This window comes from Periophthalmus magnuspinnatus, chromosome 7 (assembly GCF_009829125.3).
Source record: "Periophthalmus magnuspinnatus isolate fPerMag1 chromosome 7, fPerMag1.2.pri, whole genome shotgun sequence".
Lineage (NCBI taxonomy): Eukaryota > Metazoa > Chordata > Actinopteri > Gobiiformes > Gobiidae > Periophthalmus > Periophthalmus magnuspinnatus.
In genome coordinates, this window is record NC_047132.1 from 29832954 (window position 1) to 29859659 (window position 26706).

General features: G+C 40.8%; 3 protein-coding genes across 3 annotated transcripts in view; all 3 read right to left on the reverse strand.

Moving 5' to 3' along the window:
• Nucleotides 1-5161: 5161 nt before the first annotated feature.
• LOC129456403 (WAP four-disulfide core domain protein 2-like) lies at nt 5162-7041 on the reverse strand. The gene is made up of 4 exons (XM_055223177.1): nt 6894-7041; nt 6174-6329; nt 5862-6014; nt 5162-5540 (listed from the first exon to the last, which is right to left on the reverse strand). Exons 1-4 carry the CDS (start codon nt 6961-6963, stop codon nt 5383-5385), a joined length of 537 nt encoding a protein of 178 aa, XP_055079152.1. The 5' UTR covers nt 6964-7041; the 3' UTR covers nt 5162-5382.
• A 9685-nt stretch (nt 7042-16726) lies between these two features.
• Nucleotides 16727-18564, reverse strand: LOC129456404 (WAP four-disulfide core domain protein 2-like). Its single transcript, XM_055223178.1, has 5 exons — nt 18517-18564; nt 18263-18343; nt 17588-17740; nt 17223-17375; nt 16727-16914 (listed from the first exon to the last, which is right to left on the reverse strand). The coding sequence occupies exons 2-5, from the start codon at nt 18330-18332 to the stop codon at nt 16757-16759; spliced, it is 534 nt and encodes a 177-aa protein (XP_055079153.1). The 5' UTR covers nt 18333-18343; nt 18517-18564; the 3' UTR covers nt 16727-16756.
• A 3405-nt stretch (nt 18565-21969) lies between these two features.
• The window catches only part of LOC129456405 (WAP four-disulfide core domain protein 3-like), a 43526-nt gene continuing 38789 nt past the window's right edge, over nt 21970-26706 (reverse strand). Inside the window, exons 3-6 of the mRNA XM_055223179.1 lie at nt 23729-23809; nt 23000-23152; nt 22646-22795; nt 21970-22328 (exon numbers count right to left, since the gene is read on the reverse strand). Coding sequence (XP_055079154.1) covers nt 22171-22328; nt 22646-22795; nt 23000-23152; nt 23729-23798 — 531 coding nt within the window. The 5' untranslated portion in view covers nt 23799-23809 and the 3' untranslated portion in view covers nt 21970-22170. The remainder of the gene's footprint in view (nt 22329-22645; nt 22796-22999; nt 23153-23728; nt 23810-26706) is intronic.

Sequence of the window (26706 nt, forward strand, 5' to 3'; positions counted from 1 at the left end):
GTTGTTCACTGCTGCAGACAGATTAATTCTGTAGATGTAGACAAGTGTATGAAAAAAAAATGCCCTGCATTTTTTTTCACCATCTATTATTTTAATTGTCTCATAATTTGTGTTTAGTTCAGAGTTGACACCTTTTGTTCTTGTAACGGTTTATGTTGAAGTTGATGTAAATGTTCTATTAGTCAGTTTCTTGGGGGACTGGCTCTAGTGAGTCAAGAATGTTTTACTCTTGTGGTGGTGTGGGTTATGTCCTACAGTCGCCGTTGAGATCAGAAAATAAACCACAAGAAATTCAGTGTGTTTCCTCACACCAGAATGTTACATTGGTGTCAGATGAGACGAGCCAAACCTCCTTGGTAAAGGTTCAGTGAAGCTAAACTCAACTCTGCTGAGCTACAAGTCGAAGTCTGTCTGTGTGACTAATGTAGCTAGTCCATTACACAGGCCTAAATTTAAAGCCAACAGGTAAAAATGACAATATGCAAACAAGTTCGGGATGTTGATTACTTAAAACAGTTCTACAGTTAAAGTTGGCCTGTAACATAAAACATGAGTAAGTGCATCAGCTAATTAATTGCAATTGAATTGTTTGAATTTCTACTCACCTGTGTTGTCCTCCACCTTAAATGTTCCAGTCTAATGACTCCCCAGGCAGCTGGAGCATCTTAAGAAGGTTCCGGGCCAGACAACTGTGTGCTGAGGAGGAGGGGTGTCCAAATATTTTAGCTTCTTGTATCTAGTTTGTTTTCCACAGTTAACACTGATAAAGTCATATAGAGCTCTATTTTAATAACACATTTGATTGAATAAAGATTAACACTGTTTTGCTAAAGAAAACGTTTAACAATATTATTGGATTTGCTGGAACTGACCTGTGCTGCAGTGTGGGAGTCACCAATTAAGGGAGTGGCTCTATAAAAGGAGTCTGATCTGAGATGGTGCTGTGTGTAAAGTGATGGTGAAACGGAAACCTCATGAAACATTGAACCACTTTGAGACAAATGCACTGAAAATGACACACTGCTTTCAATAATTTGACACAGTCAGAAGAGCAACATCTGCTGGATTTGTCTGTGTGATGCATTTGTGTGGATGTGATTAAAGCTTTTGTGAACCTCACTTTCCCCCTTCCTCTAACCCCCACTTCCCTTTTATGTGATTTTAATCTGGATGAATCTTATCACTTCCATTTTATTTTTATTCTCTTATAACTTATGTTTATTATGAAATTGTGTTAGATTGTTGAAATTAAGTAGCTTTTCCCACTTTGGCGCAACTCATGTTTTTAAATGTGCTATACAAATAAAATGGCTACTTTCTAATAAAAAATTTACTTTTTAAACTGGTGTCTTTGTGTCTTATACTTACGTTTGTATTAGTTGTACTCTTTCTTGGCCAACTAAAGAGTTTGCAGCTACAGAGGTATTATAAACTGGAAAATTGGAGAACAAAATGATGTAACATTTTCTGTGTGTGTATCCTGAAGCATTTTATTACCCACATAAATGAACTGCTGCACCAACAGGAGCAGGACCAACAGCAGCAGCCAAGCAGCCCCTGCAGTTGGAGTTGTCTCCAGGTTTTTGGTGCACAAATGTCACAGCATTGATGAAGTGTTGCTGCTGTATGTCAGCTCTTGAGCACAAATCAAACACTTGACTTTATTCGAGCTTATTAAGTCAAAGTGCTCCCATGCATATGACCGTGCTCTTTTTGGTGGCAATAGCTGCCCCTCCATATCTCTTCCTTATTGTCTCACTCACGCTCTCTATGGACCACTCAAACTCACTCTCAAGACTTACCTACCACTTACCTATATCACTTACCTAAAACTATGACTATGTGTATTATATAGGCCCAGGTGTGTGTTGATGTGAATCTGTGTATGTGGTGGAGTGTATCTTGTGTTATGTAATATGTCACCAAGTGTATATAAATGTATCTGTATTAGGTGTAATCTATTCTTACCTGTTGTATTTTATCTGCTTTAATATGAACTTTCCCTTATTGAATAACTAGTATAGTGTTAGAAATGCCATGAACAAAATGTCCTCCTCTCAAAACCCACAATTCTTGGGGGGATTCAGACTCTTTTAAAGCTCTGATACAATTACAAACCACCCCCATCAAAATTCCTGCGAAGCAGCTTGAAACCGACACGCTCGACACATATCTCTGACACTTCTGACGTAACGAGGCCTCGGTTTGACTGGTCACTTGATTTTTGCCATGGTGAAGCGTGTATCGAAACAATACTTGGCAACACTTCTGCTTCATAGGGTTGATACAGTGTCGAGCTGAGAGGCTCGAGCGTAACATCTCTAGAGGAGCCACAGGTTCAGACATTTGGTGCATGTGTTTGGCTGAGGAGCCAATGGGGCGACGCTACCATCAGTGGAATTATGACTGAACACCTCCAAGTCAGAATCCCCCTAAACGTGATGATACCACAGCTCTGTGGATGTTTGAGTGGTCAAGGATAGCCGGCCCACGGGGGTCGGTGAGCAGAGCCGTTCGTGACGGGGCTCAGCCAACACGGGTCGCCGCTCTTCTATCTCGCACCTCATGTTTGTGGAGAACCTGGTGCTAAATCACTTGCAGACGACCTCCCGAAACTCTCTCAGCAACCCTGCAACCTTGTCTTTGTAAAGACTGATGTCAGCAGGACGTTGGCTTCACATACATGTCTCAGACTAGGAAAATGAGCAGGGTCACTATTTGCCAGCTGAGTCTCCAACATGAGCTTTAATTTGGATGTACAGATATTATCATCATGTGCTCAGACAGCTGTTGAGGCCTGTGCGGCAGGTGCGCTTACCTGGTTTCCCACGGTGCCATCTGGTGGACTATATAAGCTCTCCCTTTCTCATTGCTCCCCCTTTTGCCCACACACATTTCCGGGTCCCTGTGTAGGCAGCTCTGTCCTCCATGCCCAGGTAAATTCCTAATCCGTTACTCTTCATTCATGAAAATATCCAAATCTAAACCTAAATCATTGTTCTTTTATTGCCGCTGGCTGACTGCAGCTTGGCACCGATTCACTTTCACAACACACTGAACTTCACAGCGCTGTCTCGTGCGCCCTCGTCTTTGGCGACAGGTACTGTAAATAATACCCACTACTCCTGTCACAAAATTGTCCAAACTCTCATAAAGCCCATCTTTTATGTAGCTTCTCTGCTCGGCCATAACTTTGCACCTTGGGCCAAGTGTGCGTCGCTGTTGCGCCCTCCTCTGTAGTGACAAGTCATGTGGGACCTCTTCATTCATAAAATTCCCAAATTCTTCTTGTGCATCTGTCCCTTGTAGTCCTGCTGCTCGGCTGTACTCGCTGTACCATGTCCATTACGCACAGTGGTGAGTTTTCATCAATAAAGAAAGTTGGCATTGTGGTAAGGACACAAATGGTCACTAATGGTAACTCCCCATTCATGTTTTTAGGTGTCATCAGTGGTCATAGTGGCACAGGGTACGCCACCTCTGCTGCTTTGTCTTGCTTTCTTTTGTTTTGTCTTTCCACGCCTTGCTTTCTTTTCTTTCTTTGCCTCTGCTGTTTTGTTCTGCTTTCTTGCCTCACCTTTGTTTTGTTATGCTTGGCTCAATTTACAGTTTCATTTGGTCCACTGTGAGATCGCCTTCTTTTAGTGGTGCTGTTCTGGGCTGAGCTCGGACTGGTCACACCTGAGCTCTGTGAGTCGAGCTGGATTTTGCCCTGTATGTGGTCTGACAGGCGGTGGGTTTGGGCTCTGTAAACTTTTAATCCACTGAATGAGTGTGTACGGGTGGACTCAGATTTTATATATTGTAGTTATTGTTAATGAAATTAGAACACAGTTTCCCTTAATATGTTAAATACACATGATGTAAATTAAGTGAAACCTGGGTCTTTCATTTGAATATGCTTATCTGTGTGTCTTAAACTTAGGTTGTAGTCCCCAGACTAGATTTGGGGTGGCGTTGTTGCAACACTTACATTTATTAGTACTATCTCACATTATTAACCCTTTGATTGCCACAATAATACTGTGTGATGATTTTTTGCGCCCCTTCACCGTCTTATTCAGATTATTCAAGTGCACCGTAATATCAACCATAAATGCAAGGTCCTGTATCCATTGTTCACACTGTAATTCCATCACAAGTTTAACTTTTTTCATCATGAACTGTCCAATTTCCTCACATACATCAAAAAGCACTTTAGCACAGGACCTCAGCTTAACCGTCTTTCTAAAGTGTAGTAAGGCAAACCATGGGTGATGTTATTGTCACTGAGAAACCAGTCAAACTGACGATGATTCAGACCTCTGGCTCTGATGAAATCAACAGTTTGGACAACAACTTCCATAACGTGATCCATTCTTAACGACCTACAGCACAATGCCTCTTGGTGCAATGTACAGTGAAATGTCCAAAAACCATCACCTCCATTTGAACTTTCTCTCTGATCTTTGCATTGAGGGCGCACCATCTGTAGCCAGGCTGACAGAGCGAGACCAGTCCACACCTACTCTGCCCAGCGCACCAACAACAGCACATAAAATGTCCTCGGCTGCTGTGGTATCTAACACAGGCACCAACTCCAAAAACCGTTAGTCTCATCAACACCACAAATAAATATGTCCAGCTGAGCGACATCTGTAACACCAGTGCTGTCATTAATGGCAACTCCACTTTGTGTTTCAATTAACTGTCCAAATCTGCTGCTCCTTCTGAAATTCTTTCTGCGACAATTCCTGAACAGGCCGAGGTCAAAAACTGTTTCTCAGGAAACATTTTCTGTAGCCTTCAGCAGAAATTGTCACTCACCCTCACTGTACAGCTTTGATATTTTGCCAGCAATCAGGTAGCTTGCTTTTACGGCGGCATCACCAACCTCTTCGCTCCAGGTGAAAACGCACAGCTGTTTCTTCAGGCTCCGCAACAACTCGTTTATCTTCAATTCTCCAGATCAAATCACTGTATTTTTCACCATGCCAAGTCTCATTGTGGCATTTATTATATTCCTTAAGCACTGCCACTTGTTTCCCCATTTACCGCCGTGAACAAAGAGAAATTAACCAATTTTTCCTTGAAGAACCTGACAATAGATGTCCACTTTTCCCTTTTGACAGACATTTTGCTGATGAAGCTGTCACAGCCCAAATTGTAGCTTTAAAGTGTCAATATAAAACTTGCACACATGAACTGTTCTGATTCATTTATTAAAACAGAAAATGGGAGCACATGACATGCATCAAAATGTTACTGCAACCATTTCATGGTCTCCTTGATAATTTACTGTAGCTGCACAATTTCAGCGTCAAAGAGCCAGAGTTGAATCATTTCATGACAAGCAGGCTTAGAGGATAAAGTGATTCAAGATTTCCAAAATGATTCTGACCATCATTGTGGATTGTTGCCATGTTCAGGGGGGATACACTGGAGTCCACAGCTGCTGAAGCAGCATTTGAGGTTCTCAGGACACTGACTGTCATCAGTGCATTCCTTTTTACATGTGGTGAAAAAAGGGATTGGGTCAGGGCAGGATCCTGGTTTGGATTCTGTAAAGAAAGTTATCCACAGTAAGAAAGCATGTTTTACAATGTCAAAATATACATTTTATTTCACACCTATATTCATATCGGGTGCCAATATTGTGAAATTGTATTGCAATTCATGTTTCTATTGATCCCCTTTATTTGAGGGAGTTACTGCAGCCCTATACTCCAGAGCCCTGAGGTCAGCTGACCAGCTCCTGCTGGTTGTGGACAAAGATTTGGTCAGCTGAATTTGCTTCAGATGTGTTGTATAAATAATCTTAAATAGCATCAGTCAATTAACCCTGAATTACAGATCAAGTAAATAAGTGAAGAGTGCATTACTTATGACTGGTCGCTGACAGGTATGCCCACAGCCATTGGAGCAGCATTTATCATCCTCCTTACAGTCTTCATCAAAAGTGCACATTTCGACACATTCTCCAAAACCACTTGGACTAGGGCACAATCCTCGTTTGTCCTTGCGCTTGGGCTCACCTGTGGACAGTCAGGAAGTTTGGATTAAAAAAAATGTTCCTGGTAATTTTTAATGCTCCAAGAAAGCACTGAAATAAATGTTGTGATGTGTACAAAGATGGGGCAAGGATAATGTAGGATTTGAACATCTACTACATGTATTCCTGAGGGACATGTTACCTCTTGGCTTTTCACAAACACGTCCACAGCCGTTGAAGCAGCACTTCAGGTTTCCCTCACATTGACTGTCTGAGGAGCACTCGTTCAGACAAGAGGCGACTTTTGGGTCAATGTCTGGCCTGGGCTTGGGACAGACTCCAGGTTTCTCTGAATCCACTGGAAACAATTTTAAAGAATTAGCCCAAAAAGTCAACTTCATAGTCAGATGTGTTAAAGATTCAGTGGCATTTTACAATGTGGTGATCGTCGTCCAACATCATTACTAGATCAAAGAATGTCAGATTTCCTCCCACACCCATATTCTGTGACCAACATCATTTGTCAGATCTTTTCAGTTGAAAAGACAACATGATCAGGTGCTTGGATTGTGAAATAGTGTCACTGAACGGTTAGCCCTGTGGTCCATGTGTAATTAAAGGATATGACAAACAGGAGTGTTCTCCTTATGACTGGCTCCCAACAAGTGTGCTGTAAATTTGCAATTTAACCAGTAATTGAATTAACGCAATTTTATACAAATACAATGCCATGAACCATTCCAGACAAACAGGACCATGTTCCAGTTTAGTGCATTAGTGATCAAGTAAATCCATGTCTTATTTTCACAAATGTCACTGAAACATTAAAACCTCTGGACATTGTGGTATATGTAGAATTAAGTATATACACGACATTGGTGTTCAATGTGCTCTATTTAAAAGCATATTCAAAGTGACTGACCTTCCACAGCAGAGAGCAGAGGCACAAAGGCCAGGGCCACAGTCAGGAGGCAGAGGACAGAGCGCACCATGTTGTTCACTGCTGCAGACACAGACACAGATTAAACTCATGTACAGCTTCTATTTATCCTCCTGAAGAGGAGCCTCAGTACAGAGCTGTCCTTGTGCCCGCCCTGTATTAAACATGATCATACTGGAAAAAAAAACAAAAAACAAAACTGAAATTTGAACATCAAATTTATTACTGATTCTGTAGATTCCTGCCCTGTAACTTTTTCACCATCTAACATTGTAATGAGCTGATATTTTGCGTTTAGTTCAGAGTTGACACCTTTTTAGTGAATCGGCCAATTGATTGTAATTGAATTGTTTGAATTTCTGCTCACCTGTGTTATCTTCCACCTTAAATGTTCCAGTCTAATGACTCCCCAGGCAGCCGGAGCATCTTAAGAAGGTTCCGGGCCAGACAACTGTGTGCTGAGGAGGAGGGGTGTCCAGATATTTTAGCTTCTTGTATCTAGTTTGTTTTCCACAGTTAACACTGATAAAGTAATATAGAGCTCTATTTTAATAACACATTTGATTGAATAAAGATTAACACTGTTTTGCTAAAAATAACTTTTAACACTATTATTCGATTTGCTGGAACTGACCTGTGCTGCAGTGTGGGAGTCACCAATTAAGGGAGAAGCTCAATAAAAGGAGCCAACCTCAGTCTGATCAGAGTGAGCTGTGTGTACAGACTGTTACTGTATGGCTGATTTTTAGTGGTGAGATGAAGCCCCATGAGGCATTGAACCACTTTAGCTAACTGGCCTGAGAAAGGGTACATTTCTCGAAGCTTCATGTGTGCACGAAACCACCTTCTGGCCAAGTGTATAATCACAGGCAGCTGTATCTGAACCACATAATGTGTGAGGCATTGAATTTGATGTCAAAATGTAAAATAACAGATTACCTCCAGTGACATAATGAGAGGTAGAAGCCTGGGGGATTATAATGGTAGCACACACTGAATTCAGTCGCTTTAAAACTTTTGGTGGCTTTTGCTTGACTGAAAAATCCAATAAAACTTTAAATCGGGGGTCCAGGAGTGTAGCAAGGGACACGATGCTCATTGACTGCAAAGTATAAAGCTTCTCCCACAGTTGCCTGATGAGCTGGTCTCCCATTTCCAATGTCACTGCAGTGTCGGCTTTACTGTTTCCTCCTGAAGGTTTTGCTCCAGCATTTTCATTAGGGGGACAACTTTGGAAACAGACACATTTTCCTTGGCCGACAGCTCTACAGCATCATAAAAGGGAGACAGCAAAGAAAGGAACCCTCTAACAATGTTGAACTCATCTGAAGTGATTATTGGGACCAAACGTTGCAGTATCAAATATGTACTGTTCCACCTGGTCTCCATTTGTTGCATTAGCTTTATTTTTGTCATCCCCAGATGTAGCTGCACTTGTGTAAGCTTTTCCTTTAATGATACATACGAGTAGGCCGTTAAATCACTGCAGCAGGAACACAGACAAACTATTAGTGTTATTCTAAATTGGAAGAAAGGGAATGACCATACCTCAACAGTGGTGCTGCTTCTAAAGAAGCCACACCAGCTTCCTTGTGTGGCATCACTGCCGTAGGCCCACTCTGCCCAGCGCACCAACAGCACATAAAATGTCCTTGGCTGCTGTGGTATCTAACACAGGCACCAACTCCAAAAACTAACAGTTCTCATCAACACCACAAATAAATATGTCCAGCTGATCGACATCTGTAACACCAGCGCTGTCATTAATGGCAACAGAAAATGCCACAAACGACTCTACTTTGCGTTTCAATTAATTGTCCAAATCTGTTGCTCGTCCTGAAATTCTTTCTGCCACACAATTCCTGGACAGGCCCATGTTGGCAAAAACTTGTAATTTCTTTGGACACAGAATTTTTTCATTGTTTAGCGTGCAAGTTTTGACAAACTCACCCTAACTGTACATCTTCGATGATAACCATTTTACTAGCAATCAGGTAGCTTGCTTTTACGGCAGCATCACTAACCTCAGCTCTCGGTGAAAATACTGCTCTTTCTTCAGGCCCAACAACTCATTTATCTTCCATCTTCTCACTGTTCTGGATCACTTTGCTGTATTTTTCTCCATGCCGAGTCTCAGTGCCATTTAAGATTATTCCTTCAGCACCACTTTTTGCCTGCATACTAATCACACTGTTTTCCCTATTCACCTCTGAACAAAAAGGAATTAGTGTATTTTTCTTAAAAAACCGGACACTCAATGTCCACTTTTCTCTTTTGACAGACATTCTGCTGATGAAGGTGCCCCAGTCAAAGAAGAGCACATTAACAGGGTTCATAAGAGCAAAGTTGCGCTCACTCTGGTGGGAGGCTACAGAGGCACTGCTCAGGTCGCACCAACAAAAAAAAAGTTTAAATAAAATCAGCAGAGGGCCATTATCAAAGCTCCAGGCACCCCTGCATTAAAGGATATTACCATTGTAATAAATATACAATTAAACACAAATAGCTCAATTGTGTATTTACATCCAAGATTGACGCAGCTCCACTTCCATTGAAAAAAAATAAATAAAATTTTAAATTGTTCCAAACTCTGATCCACTAGGTCCTCTGATCCCAAACAGCACATCTTGAAAAACATACTGAACCTTTGCTCAGCTTCTTTTCATACAGTGGAACCAGCTCCAGGGTCTGAAGTTGTTTAAGAAAATTTGTAATGACAATATCTACAGACAACAGAACCAGGTCAGCCAGTCCGTAAAGAGTTTATTAAAATGTTTAACTTGAAACCACAACTCAGTGTTGTGTAATTTTTATTAAATGAGCAGGAAATTGTAGCACATGGCATGAAACAACATGTTACTGCAACAGTTTCAGTCTCCTTGAACATTTACTCTGCACAATTTTAATGGCAAAGAGCCAGGGTTAAATCTCATAAGCAGACCTAGGAGTATATGACGCGATTCAAAATTCACAATCACCAAAATGATTAGCCCTTTTGACTTTTGCCATCTTCAGGGGGCAGACACTGGAGTCCACAGCCGCTGTAGCAGCATTTGAGGTTCTTCTTACAATGACTGTCGTCAGAGCATTCATCAGGACATGGGGCGAAATGGGGGACTGGAGCAGGGCACGATCCTGGTTTGGGTTCTGTGAAGATAACAGTTACAGGTCAAATCTGCAGAGAGGCAAACCCATTCACAGCAAGAATGTTTTCCAATGTCAATTCTTTGAATTAAAAAAAGATAAAATGACTGAAGAGTGCATTACCTACGACTGCTGGCTGACAGATTTTCCCACACTTGGTGGGGCAGCATTTATCGTCCTTACAGTCTTCATCAGATCTGCACGGATGGACACAGACCCCAAAATCACCTGGACTAGGTTTGAATCCTCGTTTGGCCTTAGACCCACCTGTGGACATTCAAGAATTTCATTTAAAAAAAAAAGCCTGGTATTTTTTAAAATCCTGTTTAAGCACTGAAATGTAAAAATATACACACGTAACCAAGAGGTGGGGCAAGGATAATGTAGGATTGATCAATAAAATTTGAGAAACCATGGGCAAAGTGTAAATAACATCCACCACATATTCCTGAGGGACATGTTACCTCTTTGTGGCCCTTTACAAACATGTCCACAGTCGAAGCAGCACTTGAGGTTTTTCCCACATTGACTGTCGGAGTTGCACTCAGTCAGACCACTGGAGCTCCGTATGTCAGTGTTTGGCTTGGGACAGACTCCAGGTTTCTCTGAATGCACTGGAAACACAATTTTATTTAATTAACCAAGAAAGTCTACTTCATGATCATATTTGTAAACATTTCATATTTGAATTATTCATTTTACAATGTCAAATTTCTATGTGATGTTGTCAAAGAAAATGACCAGCCCAAAAAGAAAGTCAGACTTTTATTCCACACCTATATTCTGTCACCAACTTTCAATTTCAGTTGAAATCAGAACATGAGGTTCTTGGATTGTGAAATATCACTGATCAGTTCACCCTCTCATCTCCTTTAATTACAGGTGAACCAAACACTGGAGTGTATCATGACTCACTCCTGACAGGTGTGGAGTAAATTTGCAATTAAACACCTGCAATGCAATTAATGCACTTCGCACAGTCAATGCCATGATGTGAAACATTCCAGACAAACAGGACCATGTTCCAGTTTAGTGCATTAGTGAGAGTGTAAATCCATGTCTATTTTTCACAAATGTCACTAAAAGATTAAAAAAAAAAACGACACCATATGAAGCAACACAAGCTCATAGAACCGAGTATAAATGACATGCGTTCAATGTTCTCTATTTAAAAGCATATTCAAAGTGACTGACCTTTCACAGCAGAGAGCAGAGGCACAAAGGCCAGGGCCACAGTCAGGAGGCAGAGGACAGAGCGCACCATGTTGTTCACTGCTGCAGACACAGACACAGATTAAACTCATGTACAGCTTCCATTTATCCTCCTGAAGAGGAGCCTCAGTACAGAGCTGTCCTTGTGCACATCTAATTTAGTAATTCTGTAGATTCCTGCCCTGCAACGTTTTCACCATCTGATATTGTAATGATCTGATATTGTGTGTTCTCTTCAGAGTTGACACCTTTTGTTCTTGTAACTGTTTGTTGTTGAAGTTGATATAAATGTTCCATTATTCAGTTTTTTGGGAGACTGGCTCTAGTGAGTCAAGAATGTTTTGCTCTTGTTGTGGTGCGAGTTATGTCCTACAGTCACCCTTGCAGTCAGAAACAAACAACCAGAAAAAAAAAATCTGTTTCCCCACACCTGAATGCTACATTGGTGTCAGATGAGACGAGCCAAACCTCCTTGGTAAAGGTTCAGTTAAGCTAAATTCATCTCTACTGAGCTACAAGTTGAAGATGTTTCCATCTGTGTGACTCATGTAGTTAGTCCATTACACAGGCCTAAACTTAAAGCAAACAGGTAAAAAATATGATATGCCAACAAGTCTAGGATGTCCATTAATTAATTGAAACGGTTATGCAGTTAAACTTGGCCTGTGACATAAAACATGAGTGAGTGCATCAGTCAATTGATTGCAATTAAATTGTTAGAATTTCTACTCACCTTTGTTGTCTTCCACCTTAAATGTTCCAGTCTAATGACTCCCCAGGCAGCCGGAGCATCTTAAGAAGGTTCCGGGCCAGACAACTGTGTGCTGAGGAGGAGGGGTGTCCAAATATTTTAGCTTCTTGTATCTAGTTTGTTTTCCACAATTAACACTGATAAAGTAATATGGAGCTCTATTTTAATAACAGATTTGATAGAATAAAGATTTACACTGTTTTGCTTTAAAAAAAAATTACATTTAACAATATTATTGGATTGGCTGGAACTGACCTGTGCTGCAGTGTGGGAGTCACCAATTAAGGGAGTGGCTCTATAAAAGGAGCCAACCTCAGTCTGATCAGAGTGAGCTGTGTGTACAGACTGTTACTGTATGGCTGAGTTTTAGTGGTGAGATGAAGCCCCATGAGGCATTGAACCACTTGAGCCAAATGTGTCATTTCTCGAAGCTTTGTGTGTGCACGAAACCACCTACTGGCCAAGTGTATAATCACAGGCAGCTGTATCTGAACCACATAATGTGTGAGGCATTGAATTTGTGTGTCTGTTATGTCTGCTGGGAGTGACTATGAATTACAAAAAATGTATGACCAAATAATTTCTGTACATATATTGTCACATAAGTGTATAATACATTTATATGTGTTCTGTGTGTGTAAAGTTTTCCAAAATGGTAATATAATATGGCAGGTTAAACTGTTTTTCTGAAAATGTCAAGGGTGTAATCAGAGAACAGTGAAAGTGCTTGAGGAACTAGGAAAAGGGCACAGATTATGCTTGTGTAACTTGGACAATGATGTACAGGACAAGGGAAATTGTATTCATTTTTATTCAGAAACAAGAGTTTCTCAACAGTTTTTGGTTTTAAACGATTTCTTTTTTTTGACACAACCTCTCCGGCCTTGGAGAAGACACTTTCACAAAGCACAGAAGATGCCGGTGTGCCCAAAAAGGCAAGCGCAAGTTTGTGTACAAAAACCATCACCTCCATTTGAAGTTTCTCTCTGAATTTTGTCACAACACCTGCATTTTTCCCAAACATTGAGGGCGCACCATTGGTAGCCAGGCTGACAGCGTGATGTAACCCAGGTTAACATAACGATTTTCAAAGTAAAAGCTTGTTGATAAAAACATAAATAAATACTTTTGATAAAAAGACAATAAATATGTGATATGGTTCCAATCAATTTAAAAAGTCAAATATTTTATTTCATGCAGACGTATGTTCAAAAGTTTAAGAAATGTGAATTAATTTGTCTTTGGACTTTTATTTTGAAATTCACGTAGTGCGTGAACCACGTGACTAGCAGGAACCAACCGGATTGTTTTGGGTTTTTCCTGCGATAGACGAGGGAAATACACAGACAGCACAGAGCTGCTGCAGAAAGGAGAGAAGGGCCGTGTCCCAAATCGCCAAACTGGCCTTAGAATCACCATTCGAAGTGTGCATCGAAGGGCAGTTACGTAATTTCCGGCGCGACAAGGGCTGTCCCATTTCAACGCACCCTACTGAATGCCGCCGACAAACCTGCCCTTCCCTTTCCACCGTTTCCATGGAGATCGGACGTAACCGAAGCGTGCATCCGTGCACACTTCACGCACTTCTATATCCCATCATGCACCATGGCTAAGCAAAAAAGAGAAGAAAATGGACTCTGTTGGGCAATACACGTTCAAATGTTTGTACTGGTTTACCTCATCTACAACAGTGTGACATGAAACTGTTAAATCTGAATAAAGATCTGTACAGTGTGTTTGATGATTAAAAAGGAGTTACATGGAATAAAGGAATGTGCAGTTATTGCTACACAATAAGAAGACATTATTATCATTAGAAATTATTACTGCAATAAGAATAATGTAAGAATGTTCGTTTCTATTGTAAGCGTCAAAGACCAAGAGACTGAAACATAAAGTCAGAAGAGTTTAATGAGTTCCACACAGGGAATGTGAACAATGAAGCAACGGACTCTGAGGAAAGGACAGAACAGAGTCCTGAGACGTGCACAAAATCTTCATGAGTTCCGGTACATTCCATAGGTCTGCGCCCCCTGTTGGCACATGTCATTTACTTTCGTGTTAGTAAATCAAGATACTAGCTTGATATAGCGCTGCACTGCTAGAAAATACCTTATAATAATCAGATGAAAAGAACTGGCACGGCATAGAAGGGAAACAGCGCCCTCTACTGTTATTAAAGTGGTGTAGCCACTGGCCAAAATACCGAACCATTAAACTGCAATATCCCACTTTATGTTCAACTAATCAGTGTTCTCTGGTTTATAGACTATGAATGTAGAAATGATATTGTTACCTCTGTCTCTGTTATTACGTTTTCACAAGGTATATTTTGTTTAAGTTATGAAGTAGCTACAATTGAGTAAAAAAAATCACCTCAAACGTTATATTTGCCTATTGATATTCAATCAAAACAGAAAGAAATGGCTGTGACGACGACATCTTGACTTTTCTTCTATTAAATAATAAATCACTAAAAATAACGTCCGTAATGTACGTATCGTACGCTCAAAGTGGTACGATAGTGCGGTCCATGGTGTGGGCCTGTCCCACTTCAGCAAGATGGCGGTTACACTGAGGAGGGCAGATTCTCGACCGGAACCTTCAAACTACACTTTGAAGAGTACTTCGAAGGGACCCTTCAAAGGGTGCGTTTGGCGAATTGGGACACAGCCCATGTGTTTTCATGTATATAGTTTTCATCAGAACTTACCCAAACTCCTACACAAAGGACACTGGATTAATAGTTAGGAGAAAGAGACTTTATTCTGTGCAACACAGGGGGATTCAGCCTTTTGCTGATTTCATTTTAGTTTTGTACAATTTTTACCTTTTTATTTGATTGATGATAACGAATGGTTGTAAAAGGTTATTTTACAATTATGGTTATTGTTGTTTGGTTGTAAACAAAACAAAATGGTTCAAACTTAAAGGGTAACTTTGAATAGAACTGAAAAGAACTAGAGGTGATTTAAATTGAAGAGTTCACTAAATAAGAAAATAGATAAGAGATAACTTAAACTAGAACTAACTAACTTAAAAAGGTTGCAACCGATTAATTTAGAGACATATACATTTTATTTTGTGTTTTGATATGATATATAAATGTACAGTAATAGAGCAGATGGGTTCCTCTCAGATTCCTCTCAGTGTGAGTTTTCAGTAGAGTCTCATTGATGTCTGGGTTGAAACATTCTAAAGTTATTGCATTTATTCCAAATGTTCTCTAAATGTCTCCATTGGGTTTGGAGAGGCCTGGACTTACTGATGATAAAATGAGTGTAAAACTCTAATTTTTATAGGTATTGAACTCAAATTTGAAATGTGAGTGATTTTCAGTTGATAGTGTATTTTTGTCCCCAGCTACCTACTGCAGCTTTCTAGACCTTCTTTTTAACAAAAAATAAAAATTAGGCGAGGATGAGAAAAATATTTTTTTATGTGTGTTCCAACGTGTATAGATGATTACCAGACAAACTTAGTGATTCTGACACCTGTGGGTAAAACTATAGGGTGTTACCTTTACAGAGACCCCAAACTTGTGGATTTACTACTGAGGGTTCAATAATGGTGTTCATTTTAATTTGGAGAGGTCAGAACAAAGGCAATTTCACCAAAATGACCCAGAATGTTAAGGGGTTAATTGAAACGCAAAGTGGAGTCGTTTGTAGCGTTTTATGTTGTCACTGACAACAGCACTGGTGTTACAGATGTCGCTCAGCTGACCATATTTATTCGTAGTGTTGATGAGACTTTAACTGTTAGTTTTTGGAGTTGGTGCCTGTGTTAGATACCACAACAGCCGAGGACATTTTATGCGCTACTCCGGAATCTCATGAGATCTTCACTCGGTTCCACAAACCGCTCCGGGTCCGAGATGCCTCTAGTTTAACTTGTACAAACATCCAGTGTCCTCGGTCATGCACTTCCTTTGTTTTGTCTGTTTCGTCATGTTTAAAACGCAAAAGTGTGTAAAATTACGCAATTACATGCGCGTAATTTTACGTGTGGATCTTTGTATCCAGTCTCCTTTTATGCACACAGCTGTTTACGGGAACCCACTGCATGTCAGGCATCATGTTCCGCTGTTCATTGGCTGTAAGTGGAAAACATCACTAAACATGTGTAACAGCTTGATTCTACAAGGGTGAGAGTGGGGCGTGCCCTTTCAGTCTGTAGCACTGTCCGGGGCTCCAGTAACTCACAGCCCCCACCTTATTGGCCAACTTTGGTGTCAATCACAAGCCAACAAGTTTTTCACTGAGGTACAAAGTTGGCACTGTCAGAAGTTTATTATGCTTGAAATTGACAAAGGAAATGCAAAAAAGTGACAGCAGGAGGATCAAACTTTTATGGACATAATTCCTTGACTGGATTATATTCTCTGGACATGTACAGAACAAATGAGACAAACTTTGTGTGACTATGTTGATGTTTGACAGAAACAGAGCACTCGTAAGTGGAGTCCAAATCCACATTTGACTTCCCTGTAAACACAGCTTTCCTGTCAGCACTGGTGATTACAGGTGTAAGTGGTTTACATTCAGAAAGATGAATGCCATAGCTTTCATTTGATGTGTAGATTGTGTGGGTGAAATATACATACACTGCTGCAAAGTTGTACTATTAAGTGGTTAAAGAGCCCATTAAAGTACAGTCCAAGTACAAACTAACTTTAAAGTGTCAATATAAAACTTGCACACAAATGAACTGTTTGGATTCATTTATTAAATGACAATCATTGTGGACTGTTGCCATGTTCAGGGGGGATACACTGGAGTCCACAGCTGCTGAAGCAGCATTTGAGGTTCTCGGGACACTGACTGTCATCAGTGCATTCCTTTTTACATGTGGTGAAAAAAGGGCTCGTGTCAGGGCAGGATCCTGGTTTGGATTCTGTAAAGAGAAAGTTACAGGTCAAATCTATTTAGCGGCAAACCCACGTTTCACAATGTCAAAATAAACATTTCACACCTATATTCAATATCAGCTGCTAATATTGTGAGTGCAATCAGATGTTTCCATTTGAGGGAGTTACTACAGCCCTATACTCCAGAGCCCTGAGGTCAGCTGAGCAGCTCCTGCTGGTTGTGCAAAGCTTTGGTCAGCTGAGCTATATAAATGACCTTGAATAGTATCAGTCAATTAACCCTGAATCATCTCCTTGAATTACAGATCAAGTAAATAAGTGAAGAGTGCATTACTTATGACTGGTCGCTGACAGGTATGTCCACAGCCATTGGAGCAGCATTTATCATCCTCCTTACAGTCTTCATCAAAAGTGCACATTTCGGCACACAGTCCAAAACCACTTGGACTAGGGCACAATCCTCGTTTGTCCTTGCGCTTAGGCTCACCTGTGGACATTCAAGAAGTCCACAAAAAAAAGTTTGTGGTATTTTTTAATACTCCAAAAAAGCACTGAAATAAATATTCTGAGTAACAGTAAAAAGTATTTATACAAAAGAGGTGGGACATGGATAATGTAGGATTTGATCACCATTACTGAGAAACCATGAGCAATACATACAAAAACTTCCGCCACATATATTCCTGAGGGACATGTTACCTCTTGGCTTTTCACAAACACGTCCACAGCCGTCGAAGCAGCACTTCAGGTTTCCCTCACATTGACTGTCTGTGGAGCACTGATCCAGACAACCGACCTCTACGGCAATGTCTGTCCTGGGCTTGGGACAGACTCCAGGTTTCTCTGAAACCACTGGAAACAATTTCAATTAGCCAAAAAAAGTAAGTCAGTCACATGTGTTAAAGATTCAGTGGTAACATTACTAGCTCAAAAAATGTCAGATTTCCTCCCACACCTATATTTTGTGACAAACACTTTTCATGATCAGGTGCTTGGATTGTGAAATATTGTCACTGAACAGTTAACCCTGTGGGCCACGTGTAATTAAAGGATATGACAAACAGGAGTGTTCTCCTTATGACTGGCTCCCAACAGGTGTGCTGTAAATTTGCAATTAAACCTGTAACTTGAATTAATGCAATATTACACAAATTCCATACTGTGAAACATTCCAGACAAACAGGACCATGTTCCAGTTGAGCACATTACTGTTCAAGTAAATCATGTATTTTTACAAATGTAACTGAAACATTAAACCTCTAGACATTATAGGGAAAAAAAAAAAAAAGCTACAGAAGGTGATAGAATTGTATACACACACACACAACATGGGTGTTTAGTGTTCTCTATAAAAGCATATTCAAAGTGACTGACCTTCCACAGCAGAGATCAGAGGCACAAAGGCCAGGGCCACAGTCAGGAGGCAGAGGACAGAGCGCACCATGTTGTTCACTGCTGCAGACACAGACACAGATTAAACTCATGTACAGCTTCTATTTATCCTCCTGAAGAGGAGCCTCAGTACAGAGCTGTCCTTGTGCCCGCCCTGTATTAAACATGATCAGAGACTTCTTTGGGCGTGGCAATAATAGTAAGAATAATGGTCATACGTCATCTGTAGACCTCACCCAGGAAACTTAAATAAGATCCACACAAAGTGATTTGATTGTTTTGACACAGTAAGAGAATAGGACAAAAACAAAATTTTACACAAATTTAATATTGCTTCTGTAGATTCCTGACAAAGGTCCATGTGGAACAAAGCACTGCATTTTTTTCACCATCTAATATTGCAATGATCTGATATTTTGTGTTTAGTTCAGAGTTTACACCTTTTGAGTGAATCGGTCAATTGATTGCAATTGAATTGTTTGAATTTCTGCTCACCTGTGTTGTCTTCCACCTTAAATGTTCCAGTCTAGTGACTCCCCAGGCAGCCGGAGCATCTTAAGAAGGTTCCGGGCCAGACAACTGTGTGCTGAGGAGGAGGGGTGTCCAAATATTTTAGCTTCTTGTATCTAGTTTGTTTTCCACAGTTAACACTGATAAAGTAATATAGAGCTCTATTTTAATAACATATTTGATTGAATAAAGATTTCAACTGTTTTACTAAAAAATAACTTTTAACAATATTATTGGATTTCCTGGAACTGACCTGTGCTGCAGTGTGGGAGTCACCAATTAAGGGAGTGGCTCTATAAAAGGAGCCAACCTCAGTCTGATCAGAGATGGTGCTGTGTGTCCAGGCTGTTAATGCAATGCTGATTTTAACTGTTGCTGTTATTTTTTGTAAAGGTTCTTTAAATAAATGCTCTTGGGTCTGCACTGGACAAATTAGTAGTGATGGTGAGATGAAGCCCCATGAAGCATCGATACTTTCAGTCAACTGTGCTGACACATGTACTGACACTTCATAAGAATTCATTTACTCTATGGCTCCATCAAGAGGTCAATAAAATATACTGCAATCTAGTTTCCACCTCAGCGCCATCAATTGAACAAATGTACTACAAAACCAGTGATACCACAGTGAAACACATTATTAGAAATAGGAATGCACTTGTATTACTTGCAGTAGTGCTTCTAATTAAATAAAGAGAATTAAACCCCAATATTTTTCATTATTTTTTATTCAAAAAAGTAGCTTCTCTAAAGAAGCAGGACTAAGGCGGTTCCGCTTTTTTTTGAGGATTTCTCATGGTGGATACATGGATACATGGTGGTCATGAAGGGATGGACATGGTCAGAAACAATATTCAGGTAGCCCGTGGTATTTAAATGATGCCCAATTGGCACTAAGGGACCTAAAGTGTGCCAAGAAAACATCCCCCACACCATTACACCACCACCACCAGCCTGTACAGTGGTAAAAAGGCATGATGGATCCATGTTCTCATTCTGTTTACGCCAAATTCTGACTCTACCATTTGAATGTTTCAACAGAAATCGAGACTCATCAGACCAGGCAACATTTTTCCAGTCTTCAACTGTCCAATTTTGGTGAGTTTGTGCAAATTGTAGCCTCTTTTTCCTATTTGTAGTGGAGATGAGTGGTACCCGGTGGGGTCTTCTGCTGTTGTAGCCCATCCGCCTCAATGTTGTGCGTGTTGTGGCTTCACAAATGCTTTGCTGCATTCCTCGGTTGTAACGAGTGGTTATTTCAGTCAACGTTGCTCTTCTATCAGCTTGAATCACTCTTCCCATTCTCCTCTGACCTCTAGCATCAACAAGGCATTTTCGCCCCCAGGACTGCCGCATACTGGATGTTTTTCCCTTTTCACACCATTCTTTGTAAACCCTAGAAATGGTTGTGCGTGAAAATCCCAGTAACTGAGCAGATTGTGAAATACTCAGACCGGCCCGTCTGGCACCAACAACCATGCCACGCTCAAAATTGCTTAAATCACCTTTCTTTCCCATTCTGACATTCAGTTTGGAGTTCAGGAGATTGTCTTGACCAGGACCACACCCCTAAATGCATTGAAGCAACTGCCATGTGATTGGTTGATTAGATAATTGCGTTAAGGAGAAATTGAACAGGTCCTAATAATCCTTTAGGTGAGTGTGTGTGTGTGTATATATATGTATGTATATATATATATATATATATATATATATATATATATATATATATATATATATATATATAAATGTCATGCTTATGTGTTAGCAGAGAAAACTTGTTCACAAAGGTAGGTTGTCCCGAACATGCATTTTTGCAGCTAGTGCTGTTAATTTCGGGTTCTCTGGCAGAAGGGACTGATAAATGTGTCCAAGCCCACAGAAGCAAATTTCTCCTTCATAGTTACATCACACTGTAAATCTGTTATTTCAAGTTGCATGAAGTTTTGACTGTGAATGGAGTGTGAAAAACTACAAGTTCTATCTTCAGTTTGCTAAAGACTTGAATTTTTGCCTCTTTAACTCCCTCAGCAATTCCACAATCTTGTCTTTGTTCAGACTCATGTCAGCAGGACAGTTGGCTTCACATACATGTCTCACACTAGGAAAATGAGTAGAGTCCCACAACGAAAATGTTAGTCTTGACTTTTAGAGCTTTTAATGGACAGGCCCCTGAATATATCTCAGAAATGCTGGTTCCTTACACCTCTGGCCGCTCCCTCCGGTCTTCGGGCCAAAACCTTTTGAAGGTCCCCAAGACCCGGTTTAAAACTCGAGACCTGTCCTTTCAAGTAGTAGCCCCTAAACTGTGGAATGCCCTGCCCGTGTCTCTTCGTGTGGCTGACTCTGTTGACTCCTTTAAAAAGCAGCTGAAGACACTGTTATTCAGACAAGCTTTTAGTTAATTTACTGCTCTTTGTTTTATCTGTTGAACATTTGTTTTATCTATTTTTATTTGCACTCTGTAAAGCACTTTGTGATTTTATCTGTGAAAGGTGCTATATAAAGTTTACTTACTAACGTGAGCTTTAATTTGAATGCACAGATGTTATACCGTGTGACAATTTTTTGTGCTCTTGCAACGATTTGTTCAGATTATTTAAGCACTCCATATCAACCGTAAATGCAAGGTCCTGTAGACATTGTTCCAAATCTGTCGCTTTGTCTGAAGTCCTTTGTCACACAGTTCCTGGACAGGCTGATGGCAAAAACTTCAGGACACACAATTTTTGCAGTGTGCAGCTTGCAAGTTTTGACAAACTCATCCTCACTGTACGACTTGATATTTTGCTAGCAATCAGGGAGCTCGCTTTTATGGCAGCATCACTAACCTCTCAGCTCCAGGTGAAAATACTGTTTTTTTTCTCTTCAGGCCCAACAACAAGTCGTATATCTGTCTTAATCCTTCGTTCAAGTTGCTGTATTTTTCTCCATGCCGAGTCTCGGTGCTGTTTAAGGCTACATTACTTCAGCACTTCCACTTGTTGCCTACATACTAATCACACCGGTTTCTCCATGAGAAAGGAATTAATCTATTTTTCTTGAAAAATCTGGCACTTAGTGTCCACTTCCCTCTTGACAGACACTTTGATGAGTGTGTCCCAGTCAATTAAAGAGCCCGTTGACTGCCAGTTTAAGTACAAAGTGTAGCTTTAAAGTGTCAAAACTTGCACACATGAACTGTTTGGATTCATTTATTAAATGAACAGAGAATGGGAGCACATGACATGCATCAAAATGTTTCTGCAACCGTTTCATGGTCTCCTTGGTAAAAGTTACTTCATCTGCACAATTTCAATGACCAGAGGTTAAACCTCATGACAAGCAGGCCTAGAGGATATAAAGTGGTTCTAGATTCATAAACTCAATGATTTTGACCATCACTTTGGACGGTTGCCATGTTGAGGGGGCACACACTGGAGTCCACAGCCACTGTAGCAGCATTTGAGGTTCTTGGGACACTGACTGTCATCAGTGCATTCCTTTTTACATGTGGTGAAAAAAGGGATTGGGTCAGGGCAGGATCCTGGTTTGGTTTCTGTAAAGAGAAAGTTACAGGTCAAATCCATTTAGAGGCAAACCCACAGTAAGAATGCATGTTTTACAATGTCAAAATATACACTTTATTTCACACCTATATTCATAGCAGGGGCCAATATTGTGGGTGCAATTTAAGATGTTTCTATTGGCCCTCTTTATTTGAGGGAGTTACTGCAGCCCTATACTCCAGAGCTTTGAGGTCAGCTGAATTTGCTTCAGATGTGCTGTATAAATGACCTTAAATGGCATCAGTCAATTAACCCTGAATCATCACCTTGAATTACAGATCAAGTAAATAAGTGAAGAGTGCATTACTTATGACTGGTCGCTGACAGGTATGCCCACAGCCATTGGAGCAGCATTTATCATCCTCCTTACAGTCTTCATCAAAAGTGCACAGTTCGACACATTCTCCAGAACCACTTGGACTAGGGCACAATCGTTTGTCCTTACGCTTGGGCTCACCTGTGGACATTCAGGAAGTTTGGATAAAAAAAACGTTCCTGTTTTTTTACTGCTCTTAAAAGAACTGAAAATATATAATCTTAGTAACAAGTATTAATTTATTCAAAGGTGAGACAAGGATAATGTAGGATTTCATCACCATTACTGAGAAACCATGAGCAATACATAAACATCCACCACATGTATTCCTGAGGGACATGTTACCTCTTGGCTTTTCACAAACACGTCCACAGCCGTCGAAGCAGCACTTCAGGTTTCCCTCACATTCACTGTCTGTGGAGCACTGATCCAGACAACCGACCTCTACGTGAATGTCTGTCCTGGGCTTGGGACAGACTCCAGGTTTCTCTGAATCCACTGGAAACAAATTTAATCAATTAGCCAAAAAAAAAGTCTACTTCATAGTCAGATGTGTTAAAGATTCAGTTAAATTTTACAACAAAGTTTGTGATTGTTGTCCAACATCATTACTAGTGCAAAAAAAAGAATTATAGATTTTATCCTACACCTATATTTTGTGACCAACATTGCGTTTCAGAAAATCATTCTGTTGAAGAACATGATCTGGTGCTTGGATTGTGAAATAGTGTCACTGAACAATCAGTTGCCCTGTGGTCCACATGTAATTAAAGGATATGACAAACAGGAGTGTTCTCCTTATGACTGGCTCCCAACAGGTGTGCTGTAAATTTGCAATTAAACCTGTAATTGTATTAATGCAATAAACAAACTCAATGGTGTGATACATTCCAGACAAACAGGACCATGTTCCAGTTTAGTGCATTAGTGATCAAGTAAATCCATGTCTTATTTTCACAAATGTTACTGAAACATTAAAACCTCTGGACATTGCGGTATATATATAGAATTAAGTATATACACGACATCGGTGTTCAATGTTCTCTATATAAAAGCATATTCAAAGTGACTGACCTTCCACAGCAGAGAGCAGAGGCACAAAGGCCAGGGCCACAGTCAGGAGGCAGAGGACAGAGCGCACCATGTTGTTCACTGCTGCAGACACAGACACAGATTAAACTCATGTACAGCTTCTATTTATCCTCCTGAAGAGGAGCCTCAGTACAGAGCTGTCCTTGTGCACGTCAAATTTTATATTGATTCTGTAGATTCCTGCCTTGCAACTTTTTCACCATCTAACATTGTAATGATCTGATATTTTGTGTTTACTTTAGCGTTAACACCTTTTGAGTAAGTGCATCAGCTAATTGATTGCAATTAAACCGTTAGAATTTCTGCTCACCTGTGTTGTCTTCCACCTTAAATGTTCCAGTCTAATGACTCCCCAGGCAGCCGGAGCATCTTAAGAAGGTTCCGGGCCAGACAACTGTGTGCTGAGGAGGAGGGGTGTCCAAATATTTTAGCTTCTTGTATCTAGTTTGTTTTCCACAGTTAACACTGATAAAGTAATATAGAGCTCTATTTTAATAACAGATTTGATTGAATAAAGATTAACACTGTTTTGCTTAAAAAAAAAATTACGTTTAACAATATTATTGGATTTGCTGGAACTGACCTGTGATGCAGTGTGGGAGTCACCAATTAAGGGAGTCGCTCTATAAAAGGAGCCAACCTCAGTCTGATCAGAGATGGTGCTGTGTGTCCAGGCTGTTAATTCAATGCTGATTTTTACTGTTGTTGGTTTTTGTTTTGTTTTTTGTAACGGTCTTTAAATAAATGCTCTTGGGTCTGCACTGGACAAATTAGTAGTGATGGTGAGATGAAGCCCCATGAAGCATCGATACTTTCAGTCAACTGTGCCGACACATGTACCGACACTTCATAAGGATTCATTTACTCTATGGCGCCATCAAGAGGTCAATACAATGTACTGCAATCTAGTTTCCACCTCAGTGCCATCAATTGAACAAATGTACTACAAAACCAGTGATACCACAGTGAAACACATTAGAAATAGGAATGCACTTGTGTTACTTGTAGTAGTACTTCTAATTAAATAAAGAGAATTAAACCCCAATATTTTTCATAATTTTTTATTCAAAAAAAGTAGCTTCTCTAAAGAAGCAGGACTAAGGCAGTTCTGTTTTTTGTGAGGATTTCTCCTGCTTTAGAAAAAATCCTCTCACAGGCACAGATGAAGTTGGAGTGCAAAGGTACATGGTGCCAGTGTGAATAAATGTGGACATTTATTTCTTTTTCTTCTCCAGTACTGCAGTGGGTCCTCCTAGTCTGTTTGGTTCTGCCAGGTATTTCTGTACTTCGATTGTTGCATTTACTGTCGGTGATGTAGATGTGGGAGTTTTACTTTGCTGAATGGACTAAAATACTGGACACAAAAATATCAGTTTGCATGAATATGAAGTGTGGCATTTTGCAGAAAGCCTGTGAGTAAAACTGTCAGCAAAATAAATAAGTATGCAAAGCATGTATATTGTAGTGATGGCAGCATACTGTGTATATATACACTGGCAGTATGGAAAATGATTATTTGGGAATGATAAAAATGGAAATGATACTTTACAGTGAGGTGAGGGTGGTTGGGGTTGGGGGTTGACAATGATTGTGCTTTTGTTACATTGAGGTATGACAGTGATTGCACGCTCCATCCTTCCCTCACTCGTGAACAAGACCCCGAGATACTTGAACTCCTTGACTTGAGGCAGAGACTCATCACCCACCCGGAGAGGGCAAACCACCTTTTTCCGGCCGAGGTGGCTGGGCACACCCTTAGGCATAGGGTGAGGAGCTCGGTCGCACGGGAGGAGCTCGGAGTAGAGCCGCTGCTCCTAAAGGTTGAGAGGAACCAGTTGAGGTGGCTCAGGCATCTGCTCAGGATGCCTCCTGGACGCCTCCCTAGGGAGGTGTTCTGGTCATGACCCACCAGAAGGAGGCCCCGGGGAAGACCCAGGACACGCTGGAGGGACTATGTCTCTCGGCTGGCCTGGGAACGCCTTGGGGTCCCACCGGAGGAGCTGGAGGACGTGTCCGGGGTGAGGGAAGTCTGGGAGTCCCTGCTTAGACTAATGCCCCCGTGACCCGGCCCCGGATAAGCGGAGGAAAATGGATGGATGGATAGTAATTGCAGCATTTCACAATCAATATTAATTATGAAAGAAATATTCTATAGAAATATTACTGGACATCCCTTGTTGGGAGAAATGAGATAAAAATATTTCCACACAGAGGACATCCTCCTCTTCTTCGCTGGTTCCATTCTCTCCTGACTCTCTCCTCACTTTCCTAATTTTTCCAAACTCTTTCCAAATCATCTCTACCTCTCTCCAAGCTATCTCTAACTCTATCCAAACTGTCTCCAAACTCTCCCTGACCACATCTCTCCATCAAACACCCACATTTTGAATGGAGCCTGAGGGTTTATATCGCTGTCAAAAGCTGAAGCACTTCCTGAATCAGTCACGTGGTACATCCGGATAGCGAGGCTTCGGACGTCATTATTTTCAGCTCCTCCCCTAAATGAAGAAAGCCTCGATACACGCATCGCGGAAACGTCCCCTCCCCTACTCGGCACACGCTTTGAAGCCTTGATGACAAATCATCTCAGCTCTGCTCTGTTCCTCGTCAAAACCACTGAGGTTGCTATCCTGGTGATCACAGCAACTGAAGATTAACCTAGAGGAGGGCACTGACTTCACTCCACACACTGAAATGCTCCCCTGTGCCATCTAAATGTCAGGGTATGATGACAAGGCTGATTGGGCAATGTTTTAGGCCCAGTTTAACTGTTGGCCCAGGCTGCAAGATGATCCATGGACAAGAGCCCCCCAAATAGCCGTGTGTCTCACAGGGGACATTTTGTCTAATCTGCCCCTGCTGAGTCCTGAAGACAGATGTGAATGCAGAACTTTAGTCAGGGCTTTGAAGAGAAGGTTCAGGTCCTGCTCCATCTCCAGTGTGCTTCACTCAGAGTTGTG